Consider the following 18,080-nt stretch of genomic DNA (forward strand, 5'->3'; position numbering starts at 1 on the left):
ACACACAGAAACGGACCAAGCATCAGACAAAATCCCACGAGAATAACAAATATAACATCAAAACCAAATTCATGAATTTGGGATAGACAAGTACCGTGACACGTCTTATCGCAATTTGAATTTACACTAAAAATATAAGAGAAACAAACGCGGCAACGTTAAAATGTAACACACACAGAAACGAACAATAATATAACAATGACCATCTTCCTGACTTGGTACAGGACAAAATGGTGGGTTGAACCTGGTTTTATGGCATGCCAAACCTCGCACTTTAATGGCAATGTCAAATATAACATTGAAATGACAATATAATATAACAGGACTACAATACAAATAAAAAGGAGAACATATAAGACAAAGAAACACATGGTTAATAGACAACAAAAAGCATCAGGTTTAAAATTTAATACGCCAAAAACGAGCCTCGTCCACACAAGACAAGACGACACAAAACGCCCAGATATAAAATATCGAAAGTGCAAAAAAGTACAAAGATCAAAAGTTGAAAAAGGTTGTGTCAAATACGGCTATGTTTTTATGCATGGGATAAGAACATCCTTATTATGTAGAACAATTAAAGCTATTGCAAACAGTTTTTATCAAATGAATATAAAACAGATATACATAATGAAACTGAAGAATTAACTAATTACAGAAAACTAAACCCGAATACATAATGCTAAGACCAACACAGAATAGACACACCCGACACAGTCCAGGCCTCAACGCAATATCATAAAAATGACGTCACATACGATGGCGAAAAGGCACAACAAATACGTCACATTTAAATATATGAAATTTCTGAAACAGTGCAAAAATGACGTCACAGATGAAAAACTAAAATTCAAAAGTAAGATGGAATTAGGATATATTTAAGATTATATTAGAACTAAATACTGATATTACATTTTTACACAATGCATATTGCAATACTTATTAATAGCAATTAACTATCATATATGTATGTCCAGTTTGTTATGAATCCAACTTCAAACGAAAATTATCGTACAGATTACGTTGAAGATCGTTGAACAAAATTAAATTTAATAAATGAAGCGGTGATTAATTTTTCTTTCCATAAAACATAAATGTAGAAAAAAAGACGTCAACACATTTGACAAAATCCGATGAGAATAACAAAATATAACATTAAACATTTGAACTAAATACATGAATTTGGGATAGACAAGTACCGTAACACGTCTTATAGTAATCCGAATTCACATTCAGCAAAACAGTCACAATCGGGAATAAGTCACGTTTGGTATTTAAAAGATTAGACGACATAATGACAAACCACAATCTATCATGTGGTAAAAATGTCCTTAGCTAGTTTGGTTAAAGATACATCGTATTAATTCACCAATTCGTGATGGTGTCCAAAAAATTTACGGAGTGTCAATGTTAATCTGTCCTCATAACTTTGTTGGAGCAGTTTCTGCATAAGGAGCACACTCCTGTTTATGAAGTCCGTATAGTGTGAACAAGCACGTGAACAACGTATCAATTGTGATATGTAAACACCAGACGAAGGGCAGAGGTTATGTTACTGCTGAGAAATGAGAAATTGATAATTGGGAAGTTGAAATCGTCCCGTTTATCATAGATTTTCGGGGGAAGGTACAATTGAAATGATCTTTTGGGAGATAGGCCCATTTAAGAATTTTGGTGGTTCAAAGTTGCTGTTAAGAAAGACAAAAAACACGTATACAAGCTACACCACTTAGGTAAGACTTGCCACTTTCATACTGCAAAGTTCGCCACTGGACATGGCTCAAATGAAAGGGTATATCTGGGGACAGGCCCCACTGAAATGATCTTTTGGAAGTAAGGGCCATCTGGGAATTGCTGAGGTTCATAGTTGCTGTTAAGAAAAAAAAAATACGTATACAACCTAAACTACTTCGGAAAGAATCGCCAGCTAATTATGGCAAAGTTCGGCTCTAGACATGGCTAAAATGAAAGGGTGTAACTGGGGAAAGGCCCTACTGAAATGATTTTTTGGGAGTAAGGCCCATTTATAATTGCTGTGGTTCATAGTTGCTGTTTAGACAAAAACAAATACGTATTCAACGTACATTATTTCGGTAAGACTCGCAATCTCGGTACGGCAAAGTTCGCCACTACATGTGGTTCATAGTTGCTGTTAAGAAACAAAATTAAGTATACAACCTTTATTATTTCGGTAAGACTCGCCAGCTCTGTACAGCAAAGTTCGCCACCGGACATGGCACAACTGAAAGGGTATAACTAGGGGAAGGCCCCACTGAAATGATGTTTTTGGAGTTTGACTCATTTGGAAATTACGTGGGTTCATAGTTGCTGTTAAGAAAAAAAAAGACGTTTACAACCTACATTATTTCGGTAAGACTCGCCAGCTCCGTACGGCAAAGCTAGCCACTGGTCATGGCTTAAACGAAAGAGTATAACTGGGGGAAGGTCCCACTGAAATGATTTTTTGGGAGTTAGGCCCATTTAGAAATTGCTGTGGTTCATAGTTGCTGTTTAGAAAGAAAAATATACGTATACAAGCTACAACTTCGGATAGACTCGCCAGCTCCGTACGGCAAAATATGCCACCGGACACGGCTCAAATAAAAGAGTATAACTAGGGGAAGGAATCAATGAAATTTCTTTTCTTTTTGGAGTAAGGCCCATGTGGGAACATCTGTGAGTCACAGTTGTTGTTAAGAAATAAAAATACGTATACAACCTACATTATTTCGGTAAGACTCGCCAGCATGGTACGGCAAAGTTCGTCACTGGACACGGCTCAAATGAAAGGGTATAACTGAGGAAAGGCCCAACTGAAATGATTTTTTGGGAGGTAAGACGATTTGGGCATTGCTGTGGGGTATAGTTGCTTTTGTGAAAACAAAAAACGTATACAACCTACAATATTTAGGTAAGGACTCGCCACCTTTGTACGGCAAAGTTCGCTACTGGACATGGCTCAAATGAAAGGGTATAACTAGAAGAAGGCCCCACTGAAATGATTTTTTTGAAAATAAGCCGATTTGGGAATTGCTATGGTTCATAGTTGCTGTTAAGAAAAAAAAATGTTTGCTGGATAATCATAGATCTTTTCAATATTCTTTAGAATTTCAACCAAAGATGAAGAACTGGATCTTCAATCTCTGTATTGGATACGTAAACTACATACATCCTTACACACAACGGTATATTGATGGGTCTTCAAAAAAATGAGAGGAATAAATCCTACCTTGTTAAGAATCCCTCTGATTCAATGCAAACAAAACATTTTCTGAAACTGACATTATCAAGATGCTTGATTCTTGATTGACAACATATTGGTATGTGTGGAGGACATGTTTTTCGACAGACTGTCGGCATTTTAATGGGAACCAGTTATACCCCTCTTTTTCTGACTTGTTTCTTTATCATTATGAAGCTGACTATATAATACTTCTTAGGAAGGAAGTGCGAAATATCCTTTAACTTTACTATACGCTATATAGATGATGTTCTCTCACTTAATAATTCAAAATTAGGTAGATATGTTGAATGCATATATCCCATAGAACTAGAGATAAATTATATAACAGATACAGTTAAGTCTGCTTCATATCTTGAACTACATAAAAAAAAATGACAATGAGGGTCGGTTAAAAATAAAACTTAACGACAAAAGGGAAGATTTCAGCTTCACAATTGTAAACTTTCCATTTCTGTGTAGCAACATTCCAACAGCACCTGCATACGGAGTATATATCTCCCAATTAATACGATATTCCCGGGCTAGAAATTCCTATCATGATTTCCTCTAAAGAGGATTGATACTTACAAGGAAACTATTAAACCAAGAGTCCCAAATGGTGAAGTAAAAAGCATGCCATCGTAAATTTTACGGACGCCATCACGAGTTGGTTGACTGTTATTGAATAACCATTTCACAGATGATATCGTATATTTCCTTGTTTGTTACATTGATGATGTACTTCCGTATATAAGTTTTTATTCCTGACGCTTTCTAGAATAAAGATACACGGAATTTTTACGCTGTACGTCTGCTTATTATTTAAAAACCCATATTATATCATTTGAAACAATTGTATGAACCATTTATATAGATACAGTCTCAAAATATAAATTGTATTTGTACAGAGATTGAAACTGGATAGAAATAATTTGTAAAGGAGGATACAACTTGGTTTTATTGGTATCTAAACATATGACAGTTTGTTATAGTTTCATTATATTGACAAAATAAGATGAGCAAACCAAAAAGATATGATAGGTTAATATTTCAGTGCATGCAGTCAATACAAAAACTTGATAAAACCAACACAAATGGATAAAGTTGTACTTAAAACTTTAAACTAGAGGCTCTAAAGGGCCTGTGTCGCTCACCTTAGTCTATGTGAATATTAAAGGAAGCAGATGGATTCATAACAAAATTGTGTTTTGGTGATGGTGATGTGTTTGTAAATCTTACTTTACTGAACATTATTGCTGTTTCAAGTTTATCTCTATCTATAATTATATTCAAGATAATTACCAAGAACAGCAAAATTTCCTTAAAACTAACAATGCAGGGTCAGCAACCTAACAACGGGTTGTCCTGTTCATCTGAAAATTTCAGAGCAGATAAATGTTAACCTGATCAACAATTATACCATGACAGATTTGCTCTAAATGTTGTGTTTTTTTAGTTAGAAGCCAAAAACTGCATTTTACCCCTATGTTCTATTTTTAGTCATGGCGGCCATCTTAGTTGGATGGCCGGGTCACCAGACTCATTTTTAACTACATACCCATTAGATGATTTTGGCCAAGTTTGGATTAATTTGGCCAAGTAGTTTCAGAGAAGAAGAGTTTTGTAAAAGATAACTAAGATTTACGAAAAATTAGTAAAAAATTTACTATAAAGGGCAATAACTCCTAAAGGGGTCAACTGACCATTTCGGTCATGTTGACTTATTTGTAAATCTTACTTTGCTGAACATTAGTGCTGTTTACAGTTTTTCTCTATCTATAATAATATTCAAGATAATAACCAAAAACCGTAAAATTTCCTTAAAATTACCAATTCAGGGGCAGCAACCCAACAACAGGTTGTCCAATTCATCTGAAAATTTCAGGGCAGATAGATCTGAACTTGTTTAACAATTTTACTCCATGTCAGAATTGCTCTAAATGCTTTGGTTTTTGAGTTATAAGCCAAAAACTGCATTTTACCCCTATGTTCTATTTTCAGCCATGGCGGCCATCTTGGATAGTTGGCCGGGTCACCAAGCACGTGTTTTAAACTAGATACCCCAATGATGATTGTGGCCAAGTTTGGATAAATTTGGCCAAGTAGTTTCAGAGGAGAAGATTTTTGTAAAAGTTAACGACGGACGACGGACGACGGACGCCAAGTGATGAGAAAAGCTCACCTGGCCCGAACCATAAAAAGTAAATTTGTACAACCCATCAATCTACTAAATAATTGATTTGTTCGATTTTACTGTCCAGCAGCAAATATCCTCACCACTTATTGTTTTCTTAATATTGTAGTGTATGTCGCTCTCTTTTAATTGCATGCATTCGTTAACATTGTGGATGAGATAATTGAACAATGTTCTCTAAGACTAAATATTATCACGTGCACCTTTAACGAATTTAATCTAAAGACGACAAAGCCAATCTGAGAAAAGCTCATGTTTAGGAAATGCCAAATGATTTTTGAAAGTGTAATCACAGTTTTTTCTGTGAAATCCTGAATTAACAGAGAGTTGATAAATGCTATGTGCTACTTACATAAAGTATCCATGTTGCAATTCTATCTCCGGATCCTCGAACACTTTCATGATCTTCGTCCTGCGGTGGACCCCATATGGGATTGTACTGAAACGTTTACGAATTTGCATACTTAAATTATACATTAATCGCTTTACTATATACACGTTGACAATCAATTCTCAGTTATTCTTTTAATTTTGTATTCATTAATCCAGATATGGTGCGTTCCAATGACCATACTTAATAAATGCACCAGACTTAGAAAAAAGTAAAATCACAAAAATACTGAAAATAGTTTATATTGCCTCAAGGGGTAAATATCATTGTCATAAACAAATTTAATTGTTATACAAATACTAGTAAGACGCGAACGACACCCTCAGTCGTAAAAGTTACATTAGAACAGTGATTTTATGCTTTTTCGAATAACTCACCAAATTGTCTATGTGTACATTGAAGAATCCACCTATTCCATAGTTGACAACCTGAGATAGATAATAGTTTCATGTGGAATAATCACAGTAATCAACAGTACATATCGAGATGACACCAAACTGTATTATATATTTAGAAGTATATGCAAGTACAGAGGGAGGGTCGATTTTCACTGAACTTGAATGCTATAACCAAGAGTCTTTGGATCTTAACTTACATTCACAGTATAAAAGTCAAATGTACAAGCTTGTATCAAGATGCAGGCTTAATCTACACAGACAACTTATCTTTAAACGACATTTTAACCTTGATTTTGATTTCTTTTAGTGTTTTTAACCCCAAGAAAATAGATTTTTTTCACCAAAACAAAAATTCCGTTTGATGTAGACCATTTAACATTCATCATTAAATTTTGGTTCGTGACATCTGTAAACTCATTGTTATTCGTGATATAACAAACTTTGAGGATTGGTCAAAGCAAACCAAGAAATTATGAATTCAACGATGAACAATCACGAAAAATGCGAAATAAGTCGAATGTTGTTTTTTTTCCAAATTATCTTGTGCTATTATTATATAGTGTTGATTCGGGATAAACTTGGTACATTGTGCATCATAAAACGTGTTGTTGAAAAAGAGCAGTAAAGTATTTTGATAATATTTATTCATTTACTAGCATTCAACTTTCATTCATCCAAACATTTGCACACATACACGAACCACGAATTTGTTTAGATAAATATTTCTGAATATCTAAATTATATATTTTTATCAAATATAATTGTATTCGTATTCATATTTCTATGAACATTCAAACACTTAAAAATGCGTTTTGTTTCATTAACATCATGGTACATACTAGCACCTACATATCAAAAGTTACTTTAGGTTACTTATAGAGATATGATTCTCTTAATCCACACTTTATTATCATCTTGATTTTACGGACAAATTATTGTTTGTTTTGACACTCATCTTTAACTGCATATTTTCTAGTACCTCTTTTACCAAACAAAAAACATGCATTACGTTCGGAAGTGAAGGAATAAAATAAATTGCTGTCTAGAAATGAAAATAAATGTAGAAAGCTATATTTACAAGCTTTTTAAACGACGAACGATTAATCATCATTATGAGACATTCGTGATATCAAAGATTTTTTTCCTCATATACCAGTAGATGTTGAACATCAAAGTTTACATACGTATAAAACGTTACAAGAAAATGGATTTAAAAACAAATGCATTGAAACAAATATTTAAATTTCTGTAATCATTTAAAGGTTTCAACTGTTGTCCATTATTTACTATTACAATTTCCGTGTTTATTTCGTAAAGAATGCAAGTCAAGGGGACCGACAACCTCAAATTTGTGAATGGATGTTAGGTGTGACAATTATGACGACTTTAATTTCCTACGACCTACGTATTTCGAGTGCTGATGTTTCGTATCAATATGTGGTGATGATTTCTAAAATGCAACATTATTATCTGTCCTATTTGATTAAAACTCACCTGATATGGTTCTGAACTGCTTAATAAAGATCTATCTGTTGTGTCTAACCCTGTAAGAAGTTGAATGCGGTGATCCAGTCTTCTTGAAGTTGAATCTGTCGACCAAACCCATCCACTAATAATTCGTAATCAAGTGCGCAGTGTTAAATTAAATATTTTTGGTAAGTAGAAGAACTTGAGCATAACTTTCATTTTATACACTTTTTTCTCGTGCATTAAATGTAATTAATATGATGAAGCTGTTTGTAGCTGTATCAATAGATGTATTAAGCAAATTAAAAGTACGAACAACGAAATTGAAACAAAAAGCTGTTAATCTTGATAAAAGTATATTGTATTGTTCTTTATTTTTATAACGATCTATTATGTGATCTTTACAGACAGATAAACAAAATAGTTTAAGTTCAAATTTGGTGCCGACGAGGCTTCTAGGGAATACAAGTAACTAAATGTCCTATATGTAAAAAACGCTATAAGTTATAACTGTTGTGAACTGAGCGTCGCTGATAAGTCTTATGTAGACGAAACGCTCGCCTTGTGTATAAAATTATGAGCCTACCACCTTTGATAACTAACTATACATCATACCAATTGCATTTATGAAACCTCTTTCTATCCTTTTTTTAATCTCACAGTATCACAACTTCTACAGTTTGTTTTGAGAATTTTAAATATGTGGGAGTTATCAAAATAAATGTGCTCCTTCTAACATAATTTAGAAAGAAGTCAAAAAAGAAGCAGATTGAATAAATATGGACAACCGTACAGTCAACAACAATGGGCATAACCCATACGGTATAGTCAGCTATAAAAGGCCATCTAAAGTATAGGCTGATAATATAGAATGTTACGGAGCTAAACATGTTTCGATAGCTCAACCGCCTTCCTTGTCTTGGACAGTGGTGTAACCATAATTTGGAAATCACTTGACTCATCCGATTTACATGAATCACAAAAAATACGTCAATAAACAAGAACAAAAGAATATCTGAACATTTACCTAAAAACCATTGTTTTATTTGCATAATGTATTTAGTCCTGGTATCTATGATGAGTTTATTTACAACCACTGGATCGATGCTACTACCCCGAGGGTATCACCAGCCCAGTAGTCAGCACTTTTTGTGCTGATATGAATTGTCATTGATATGGTTATATTTATAAAATTACTGTTTACAAATTTTTTAAATTTTTTAAATATTAAGATTTTTCTACCTCATGCATATATTACCTTTACTGTATTTGTCAAATTTTTAGAAATTTTGGTCCTCAATGCTCTTCAACTTCGTTCTTTATTTGGCCTTTTTAACTGTTTTGGATTCGAGCATCACTGATGAGTCTTTGTTGACGAAACGCGCGTCTGACGTATATACTAAATTTAGTACTCGTATCTATGATATGAGTTTATTTACACATTTTAAGTTTAAAATCTTAGAATAATGTTATGAGTACAAAGATGATAAATCATATTGTTCCTTATGCTTTTTTTTTTATCTGATCACATTTTGCCTGTTTGACCCCCATTCACAATACGATGAAGTTTTAATGCACCACCAGATCTGTTTTGAATTTTTTTTAAATGATTTGTTGACAAAAGGTAATTTTTCACGAATTAAAAGAGGGGCGAGATATAACAGAGGGACAGTCAAACTCATAGATTGAAAATAAACTGGCTAACAAATAAAAAGACAAACAGACTATTCATTTTTTTTACATATATAAGGCCGATAGTTTTTTCGTTTGAATTGTTTTACATTGTCATATCGGGGCCTTTTATAGCTGACTATGCGGTATCGGCTTTGCTCATTGTTGAAGGCCGTACGGTGACCTATAGTTGTTAATGTTTGTGTCATTTTGGTCTTTTATGGATAGTTGTTACATTGACAATCATACCACATCTTTCTTTTTTATAATTAACACAAAACACAACATAGAAAATTAAAGACTAAGCAATACAAACTGCACCAAAACTGGTTGTGATTTCAGGTGCTCCGGAATGGTAAGCAGATACATGTGGTACACGTCGTGCTCATGTTGTCACATGCCCGGTTAGCGGTATAATTTGGTAGGTTACATTCGCAAAAAAAGGGACGTGGATTGTAGTTGCGGCATAAAGAACATATCCGATATCATCTGTAAAACGGTTATTCTATAAAGGTCAACTAACTAGTGATTGCGTTCTTAATATTTACAAAGAGATTTTTTCAACCTCACCATTTAGGGTAAAGATGCTTACACATGATAATAAGACAAATAAATAAGTTGATAAATGTTACATTTGGGTGCATTTGTTCTCTCTCTTGCTAGTGTATCATATTCCTTGAATTGCAAAACTAATAAACAATTGTTAATTTATTTAATCTTGTAGACATGTATACCACTTAGGAATACTTACGTGTAGCTCAGACGAATGTCGTCTGAATTATCTATACCTTTCCCATATATTTGTAATCCAGAACGTTCAAACTAAAATTATATGTGTATAGTATAGTATAGTGAACTTGTTTTATCAAACCGAGTTCTATGTATTTGTTAAAGAGGACAATTTGTATTGAATAGAATAGTATATATGTATTTCCCAAATTACAGAGCCGATAAGGGTCATTTGAAAAAAATAATGAATGTCGTAATAACGAAATTGATTTATATAAAAAAGAAAGAAAGATGAAGTATGACTGCCAATGAGACACGTCTTACCGTTTTAGAGGCTTCCCTCTTTAGCATAGCCATTTCGTGTTCATAAATAACGTCATGGAAAACAAATATTTTAGGATCCTTATTCATTTCTTCTGCTTTGGCTTTGAAATAAGGTATCCTTGTTTTACTATAATAACAATGCAACTGCGAAGATTCTTGATGAGACTGCAAAGAAAGGATATACATAAAACTTTCCGTAGCTATTATTTCTTATGTGTTATGCACTAGACTCGGAATAACAATACAATAGTTGAAGAGTTGCCGCCGTCAATTGGGTTTAGTGGACTTATCCGTAAATATCCGTTACAGTATTGTTATTCCTTACATCCTTCATAGTAGAACGGACTATTTTTCTAGATTGTTTAACCGTGAAATTACAGTTTATTGTTCGATTACTCATCGTTTATTTTTTCTGTATTTCAAATCTTGTATCAGTCATTACTTTTTTATAACATTAACTTTCAAATGGAAATAATGTAAATAATATAATGGAATTATGCGCATTCCAATTCTCTTAAAGCAACGTCATCGTCAGTGTCGTGATATAATCCATCGTTGTTTAACGTTAGAGTAGTGAAATTATCAGATTTATTTCACATGTAAGAATATCGGGGTTTTTCTTATCTTGAAAACTATAAAAGATAGTGAAAAACTTTAAAATACAAAATGACCATCTAGACATGTTGCAAAAAAACAGTCTAATGGTTGAAATCGTCCGTCAACTCCTTATTAGTAATGGCCATTTGATGACGATTTTTTACAAAATGTTTGCGTATTTCGGATAAATAACGGGACTATTCCAGAACGGTTTCGTCAAAGACGGTTCACAATCAAGATGCAGTCTTGACTCAATCGGCAACACATCAGCTATGACAAATCCCTCCAGATCATTCCCGTTCACCAGGACACCGTCCAGAAGACACAGAAAATTGTTACGATTTTGATCCGATAAAGCAGAATCTGTCACGATATAATCATGATTGAAATCAGACTAGACAAAATCGGATGAGTTTTCCCGAATGTTACGGGAAACACCTACCTGTCGGGAGTGCTTTTCCAGCATCTTTGATCCGAAGGAATCTGTTACGAATGTATACTACACCATTCAGGCAATAAAAGAACATTTCAGATCATTGAGTACTATTTTACTTTTCGTGTCTTAGCACGTTCTGATCTCAAACGGGAGCAATAATCGGCACTGTGTGAAATACGCATTAATAAACATGATTTTCATAACCACAGTACACACTGGTGAGCGACATAGCCGCTTCTAGTTTTATTTTTATTTTTTACAAACTGCAATGCAAATTTGGATGACATCTTCTATTGCAGAATTTGGATTTAATCTTTCTAATGGCTTACTCTTCATTTTTGTCCACGACAACATACATTAAAAAAAACTTAACTGATAAAAAAAAAATCAGAAAAGATAAATATACAGCAACATTGACATGTTTTTTTTACAAAAACATGAAAATTCAATAAAACAGGAATTTGAAAAAATTGCCACAAAAATTTCGACCAATTTTATGTAAAGAAGATACTTAAAATGTTTTACAAAAATAAGCTTCTGTTCATCTTATACAAAAAAAACTGTGTATGCCTGCCCACAGGACAGATATTAAGAATCCGAATTAGTTTGGAAATTGTTTAAAATGTCAAAACCAGTTCTGTGTTAATTTAGCATTCGTATGTGTCTGTCTTATATGTTAGTATTAACAAACCAAAGCTTTCAAAATTATACAGAATTAAAAACAGTGCATCCTAATTGCATTTGTTTTTATAGACGTCGCGATCAATGTCCATAATTATATTAGACTATTAGACATGATAGCCCTTGTAAAAATTACCTTCTTCTGTTTCCCTCTACATAACTGTTTTTCATGATTATCTATTTCGCGTTTGTGGAGCGGCCAATCATTAACAGATACAACCTCATCTGAATTTTCTACGTTATCTGTGGACTCTTTTACGTACAGTTGGTAATCCTCCTTAACAGATAACGGTCCTAAAATAAACATAAAGGCAACAGTAGTATACCGGTGTTCAAACGTCATAAATTAGTAGAGAGAAAACAAATCCGGATACAAACTAAAACCGAGGAAAACAAAGGAACAATAGGAACACTGAATTGCAACAAAAAACACCAACATACACAGTAACGAACTATCAGATTACAACTGTTATATTCCTAAATTGGAACAGGACATTTTAAGTAAAACATGGTGGGTTGAATCTGATTTAATGGCTAGTCAAATCTCCCGTTTTATGACAATGTAAACAAATATATCACACATACTATAATACTAGTAGTTGACCCAACATGCAAATTCCAGAACAACGAACATATTACATCAACGAAAACACCACATGATAACCAAGACAGTGACGCGCTTAAGAAACTAGTATGCAATCTCGAACATTATACAATTATTTTCACAAAACTAGTCCGAATAATATTATGGCAATGATGTTACGGAAAGGCAATTTAAAAATTATTTGGAATAAACGACAAGACATGGTCATGTTTTTCTCTGGCTGTTTATGACGTCTTTACACTAAATACATTGTATGTTGGATGTGTACGGATTGATTGTTTAGTCTTAGAGGCATGACTTTTTATTAGTTGTTAGTGGCTTTGAACTAGCTGTTAGATAACTACGAGTACTCTCAGATCTGTTTATTGTGTCTTTTTGTGTCGGGATGTAGAAGTACCCGGCCACGTCCACTTGTTTTGTTTGTCCATCTGATGAGTTTAGCCTTTTTCAACTGATTTTTATAGTTCGTCTTATGTTGTACTGTCATACCACTGTCCCAGGTTTGGAGGAGGGTTGGGATCCCGCTTGAATGTTTAACCCCGCCACATGATTTATGTATGTACCTATCTCAAGTCGGAAGCCTGTAATTCAGTGGTTGTCGTTTGTTTATGTGTTACATATTTGTTTTTTCGTTTATTTTTTTACATAAAGAAGGCCGTTAGTTTTCTCGTTTAAATTGTTTTACATTGTCTTATCGGGGCCTTTTATAGCTGACTATGCGGTATCGGCTTTGCTCATTGTTAAAGGCCGTACGGTGACCTATAGTTGATAATATTTGTGTCATTTTGGTCTTTTGTGGATAGTTGTCTCATTGGCAATCTTACCACATCTTCTTTTTATATACAACCTATCCAACCAAAACAATAATAGAAACATCGCAAAAATATATAGATATAGGAAGATGTGGTGTGAGTGCCAATGAGACAACTCTCCATCCAAATAACAATTTAAAAAAGTAAACCATTATGGATCAATGTACAGCCTTCAACACGGAGCCTTGGCTCACACCGAACAACAAGCTATAAAGGGCCCCAAAATTACTTGTGAAAAACCATCCAAAGGGGAAAACCAACGGTCTAATCTATATAAAAAAAAACAAGGAACGAGAAACACGTATAAATTACATAAACAAACGACAACTACTGTATATGAATGTTGGATGTACAAAATAACGAGACACTCGGTTTAACAGTCATATTCGAGAATATGTAACGTTCTGTACTTAGCAGACAGACGACAAATAATTTAAGACGTGATAAAAATGTCATTAGTTAGTTTAGACATCGACTCATTGTATAGATCCGCCAATTCGTCATGATGTCACTAAAATTTGCGGAGTGTCATTTTAATCTTTCCTCATCAGAACTCTATTGGAGCACACTCCTGTATATGAAGTCAGTATAGTGTGAACAAACACGAGCAAAACGTATAAATTGAGAAATGGTAAAAACATACGAAGGATCATATGGTATGTTACGGCAGAGAAATGGGAAATTGGTAATTGGGAAGTTTGTATCATCCCGTTTTTCATAGAATTCAGTGTGAAGTCTGTGTCGATATTGAGGAAAAGATTAAGGTATGAAGCAGTCGTTCTTGTATCAGTAGTATCCTTAATTTCAAGTGCACTTGGATATATGAGATGCATGTACAGACTGAAATAAGGTTATTTGTTGATATGATATCATTAATATATATCTGAGAGTGAGATAAACGAATTTTGCAAGGTACGTTTGCTTTTTATCTTTTAGAACTTTTGAATACGAGTACAAATCAAGTCGACCAGAAGGGTGCACGATTAGTACCCATTGGTATAAATATATTGTCTATAAAAAGTCAAACATTCTGATAATATCATCTTCACTGTATTTTCATATTAAATGAGTGGTTCTTCACAAAATAAGAATTACTTTAATCCATAAACAAGAAATTGATATCGATGATTCCCATGTTTTATGGTAAAAGCTCTTTGTTGATGGTGAAGTGGATTTTCTCAACTGATTTACATGAAAGGGAAACATTAAAAGTGTTAGTCCCTTCAATGATTTGTGAGGAGTAACTGATGGGAAATGCCTATACCTATCGAATGAAAGGTAAACCCGTGTAGAATAAATTCTGAAATTTTGTTATAATGAAAATTAAGCGAAAATAATAAAAATAAAATAAAAATAAAAAAAAGTAAGGGAAGCTTTCTCACAGTTGTCTTGGCACATGAAAAATAACCAAACGTTTATCGTCATATTTCTATTCTTATTCTTAATTCTATTTACAAAACAATATCCAGAACATAAAATGCAAGAACCTGTACAAAGAACAATAACTGTTATAAAAACTTACTGACCATGGCGTTCTTCATTCTAACAAAAATGTGTTATTTTTCAAAAGTTTAAAGAAGGATCTTGTTGTTATCTATTTATTCTCCTTCGATGACTTGTATATTCTAATGTAGAAATTGAAATCAAATTGTATAGGTGATTGTATAGGTGATTGTATACTTTGTAAGATTTTTTAATAACATCGGTCTTCAAAAGCATAAAAATCTAATAGCAAGTCGAGCAAACAGAGCAACGATTGTACAGTTCAAAACAAAGTTTTGATGCACATTTCAATATAAGGTTTTAGAGGAAAAAAATTGTCTAGCAATGTACTTGTATTTGTAATCTTCTTTATTTACAACAATTTTAATCTAACATGGGTGTTCCAGTACACTTTTATGAGTGATTATGATCAGGTTACCTAATTTTTCAATGAATGTAAGAAAGACTCTGTGTAGTAGATTGTTGCACAATTTACAAGATCGAAAAACATCTGTGTTGGCTTTGTAATATTTTAATTTAGAATTCTAATGAAGATTTATATGTTCTTCTATTTATTTGTATTGCAGTCCTGTAATATTATGTTGTCATTTCAATGTTATATTTAACTTTGCCATTAAAGTGCGAGGTTTGGCATGCCACAAAACCAGGTTCAACCCACCATTTTTATTTCCCCTTAAAAATGTCCTGTACCAAGTCAGGAAGATGGCCATTGTTATATTATTGTTCATTTCTGTGTGTGTTGCATTTTAGTGTTGTGTCGTTTGTTTTCACTTATTTTTGAGATATTAAGATAATACGTGGCACAGTACTTGTTTATTCCATATTCATGTATTTGGTTTTGATGTTATGTTTGTTATTCTCGTGGGATTTTGTCTGATGCTTGGTCCGTTTCTGTGTGTGTTGCGTTACGGTGTTGGGCCGTTGTTCTCCTCTTATATTTAATGCGTTTCCCTCGGTTTTAGTTTGTTACCCCGATTTTGTTTTTTGTCCTTAGATTTTTGAGTTTTGAACAGCGGTATACTATTGTTGCCTTTATTTAATTTAGAAAAAAACCAGTAAAATAGTAAAAATAGTAGAATGGTAAAAAGTAAAATAGTAAAAAAAGTTAAATTGTAAAAAAGTACTTTGCTCGACAGTCACCCGAATGACAATAATTAAAAAAAAAACGTATAGTTATATTTCCACACTGTGAAATTAAGTTCTCATCGAATATTTTCATATGATTATTCTAGCCAAAATTATGACTCTGCTCGCAAGTACCAATCAAAATTGCCCAAAGCGATTAAACGTTCGAAAATTGTTTTCCGACAAGCGACCGTAAAGTAAAAAAAGAAACATTCAGTATTATGTGTTTGTAAAGAATTAGCACAATTTGTTATAATAATGATACTGTAAACCAACTTATTTTCGAGAGCGAGTAGAAAAATAACGCGAATATAAATCGTCGCGAATATGTCAATCTTTGATCTTTCAACATCATCAAGTCAATCAGATAATCGCGAAATTAAATAGCCGCGAAGTGGTCAAGAAAGGTTAAAACGCGAAATAAAGTATCCGCGAAAATAAGTTGGTTTACAGTATACACATTGAAGTGAAATTTTAGGACTAGAACTATATATTGATTATTACTTTAACATTTTTGAAAAAAAAACACTTTAAAATCATAGTTAAAGCTGAATGAATATAATCATTTGCATTATTTGAGTCAAAACTTCTTATCGTATTTCAAATAATCCTGTTTGATAACTTGATGCATTATTTTTGCATATATCAATATATTAATTTATATAGCTAATAGTAAAAACAATGATACTTTCCCCGATGCTGCATTTTGTATCAAATGTTAGAGACAGTCATCCAAATGACATAAAGTTTTAACATCCGTATAGTTACGTTCCCACACTGTGAACTTAAGTTCTAATTGAAAATGTTAAACTGATTGTGTGCGTGGACGTCATGGTAAACCTTACGATCACAGTTATCGCAATCAGTTTAAATACATTTAACGTGTTTAAAACTAGAGAGGGCAAGACATTTCTATATAAGTTGATTATATGTTTTTCTCATTTATAATTTCTACACAGAAAATATCAGACATATGGATGGAAGATCTCTATGAAATGATACATGTATCATGGATATTTTGAGATATTTTTTTTTTACTCTACAGCAAACTAGTGTCAAATGATCTTAACAAATGATCTTAACATTTTTTAGTAAGCATTAGTCATCTAAAGTTAATCACAATACTTCTGTTTAATTTTAAAATAGTCTGAATATTACCTTCTTCCTTGAATTCCTCAAGTATCTTTGCTGCATTTCTGGTAAAAGATGCCTGAAGTGATATATTCAAAAGGTGTCAAATTTTCACCACTAATTAATTAATTTTCATTTCAACAGAAATGCATAAAATCACAGCCATCATGTGAATATGAGGTGAACAGATGTAAATGGATATTATTCCATATAGGAAAAATTATTATAATTGTTTATGTGATATTTACTTTTGGAATACTTTTTCTTTTTAACCCTGCACACAAAAAGGCGACACGGATAAGTTTTCACTAGCCTTTCTTTAATAGTTATCCCACAAGGACGTGAGGTGTCAGTGTAAGATCACCCCGATGGCCGGACGCCAGAGGATGATGCAACACTGACACACTTAGTCCGAGTGGAATAACTTTTTTACATCCCATCTGTTTCAGATTAGACGAAAAAAACCATTTACAATTCATAAATATTAATATTTTGATATCTTAGACTATACTGAATACTTTGAAAACACATTAAACTTGGTAAAGAAAATGGCAATCTAAATTAAGTTTTATAAGAATGCATTTTTCAACTTTTGACCCGTTAGTAGTAATAATCCATGTGTTAAAATTTAATACAAACAAGTCGACTCCTTCAACGTTTTGACATAAAAACCAAGTGACTATAGATAAAGACAACAGCGTCATACCATCTTACATACCAAAATAATATTGCATTCATATAAAAATGATTTCAACAGTTGCTTAATTGAACAACATACATCATTAAGAAATTCT

The 18,080-nt window shown here is 33.0% G+C and overlaps 1 protein-coding gene across 1 annotated transcript in view; it reads right to left on the bottom strand.

Annotated features, from left to right (window-relative positions):
- Nucleotides 1-18,080, bottom strand: part of LOC134690099 (prolyl 4-hydroxylase subunit alpha-1-like) — a 47,737-nt gene that overhangs the window by 21,981 nt on the left and 7,676 nt on the right. The window contains exons 3-9 of the mRNA XM_063550071.1: nucleotides 17,314-17,365; nucleotides 12,248-12,405; nucleotides 10,398-10,562; nucleotides 10,096-10,166; nucleotides 7,701-7,815; nucleotides 6,186-6,236; nucleotides 5,770-5,856 (exon numbers count right to left, since the gene is read on the bottom strand). Of these exons, the coding sequence (XP_063406141.1) occupies nucleotides 5,770-5,856; nucleotides 6,186-6,236; nucleotides 7,701-7,815; nucleotides 10,096-10,166; nucleotides 10,398-10,562; nucleotides 12,248-12,405; nucleotides 17,314-17,365 (699 nt within the window). The remainder of the gene's footprint in view (nucleotides 1-5,769; nucleotides 5,857-6,185; nucleotides 6,237-7,700; nucleotides 7,816-10,095; nucleotides 10,167-10,397; nucleotides 10,563-12,247; nucleotides 12,406-17,313; nucleotides 17,366-18,080) is intronic.

The sequence above is a fragment of the Mytilus trossulus genome, chromosome 11 (assembly GCF_036588685.1).
Source record: "Mytilus trossulus isolate FHL-02 chromosome 11, PNRI_Mtr1.1.1.hap1, whole genome shotgun sequence".
Lineage (NCBI taxonomy): Eukaryota > Metazoa > Mollusca > Bivalvia > Mytilida > Mytilidae > Mytilus > Mytilus trossulus.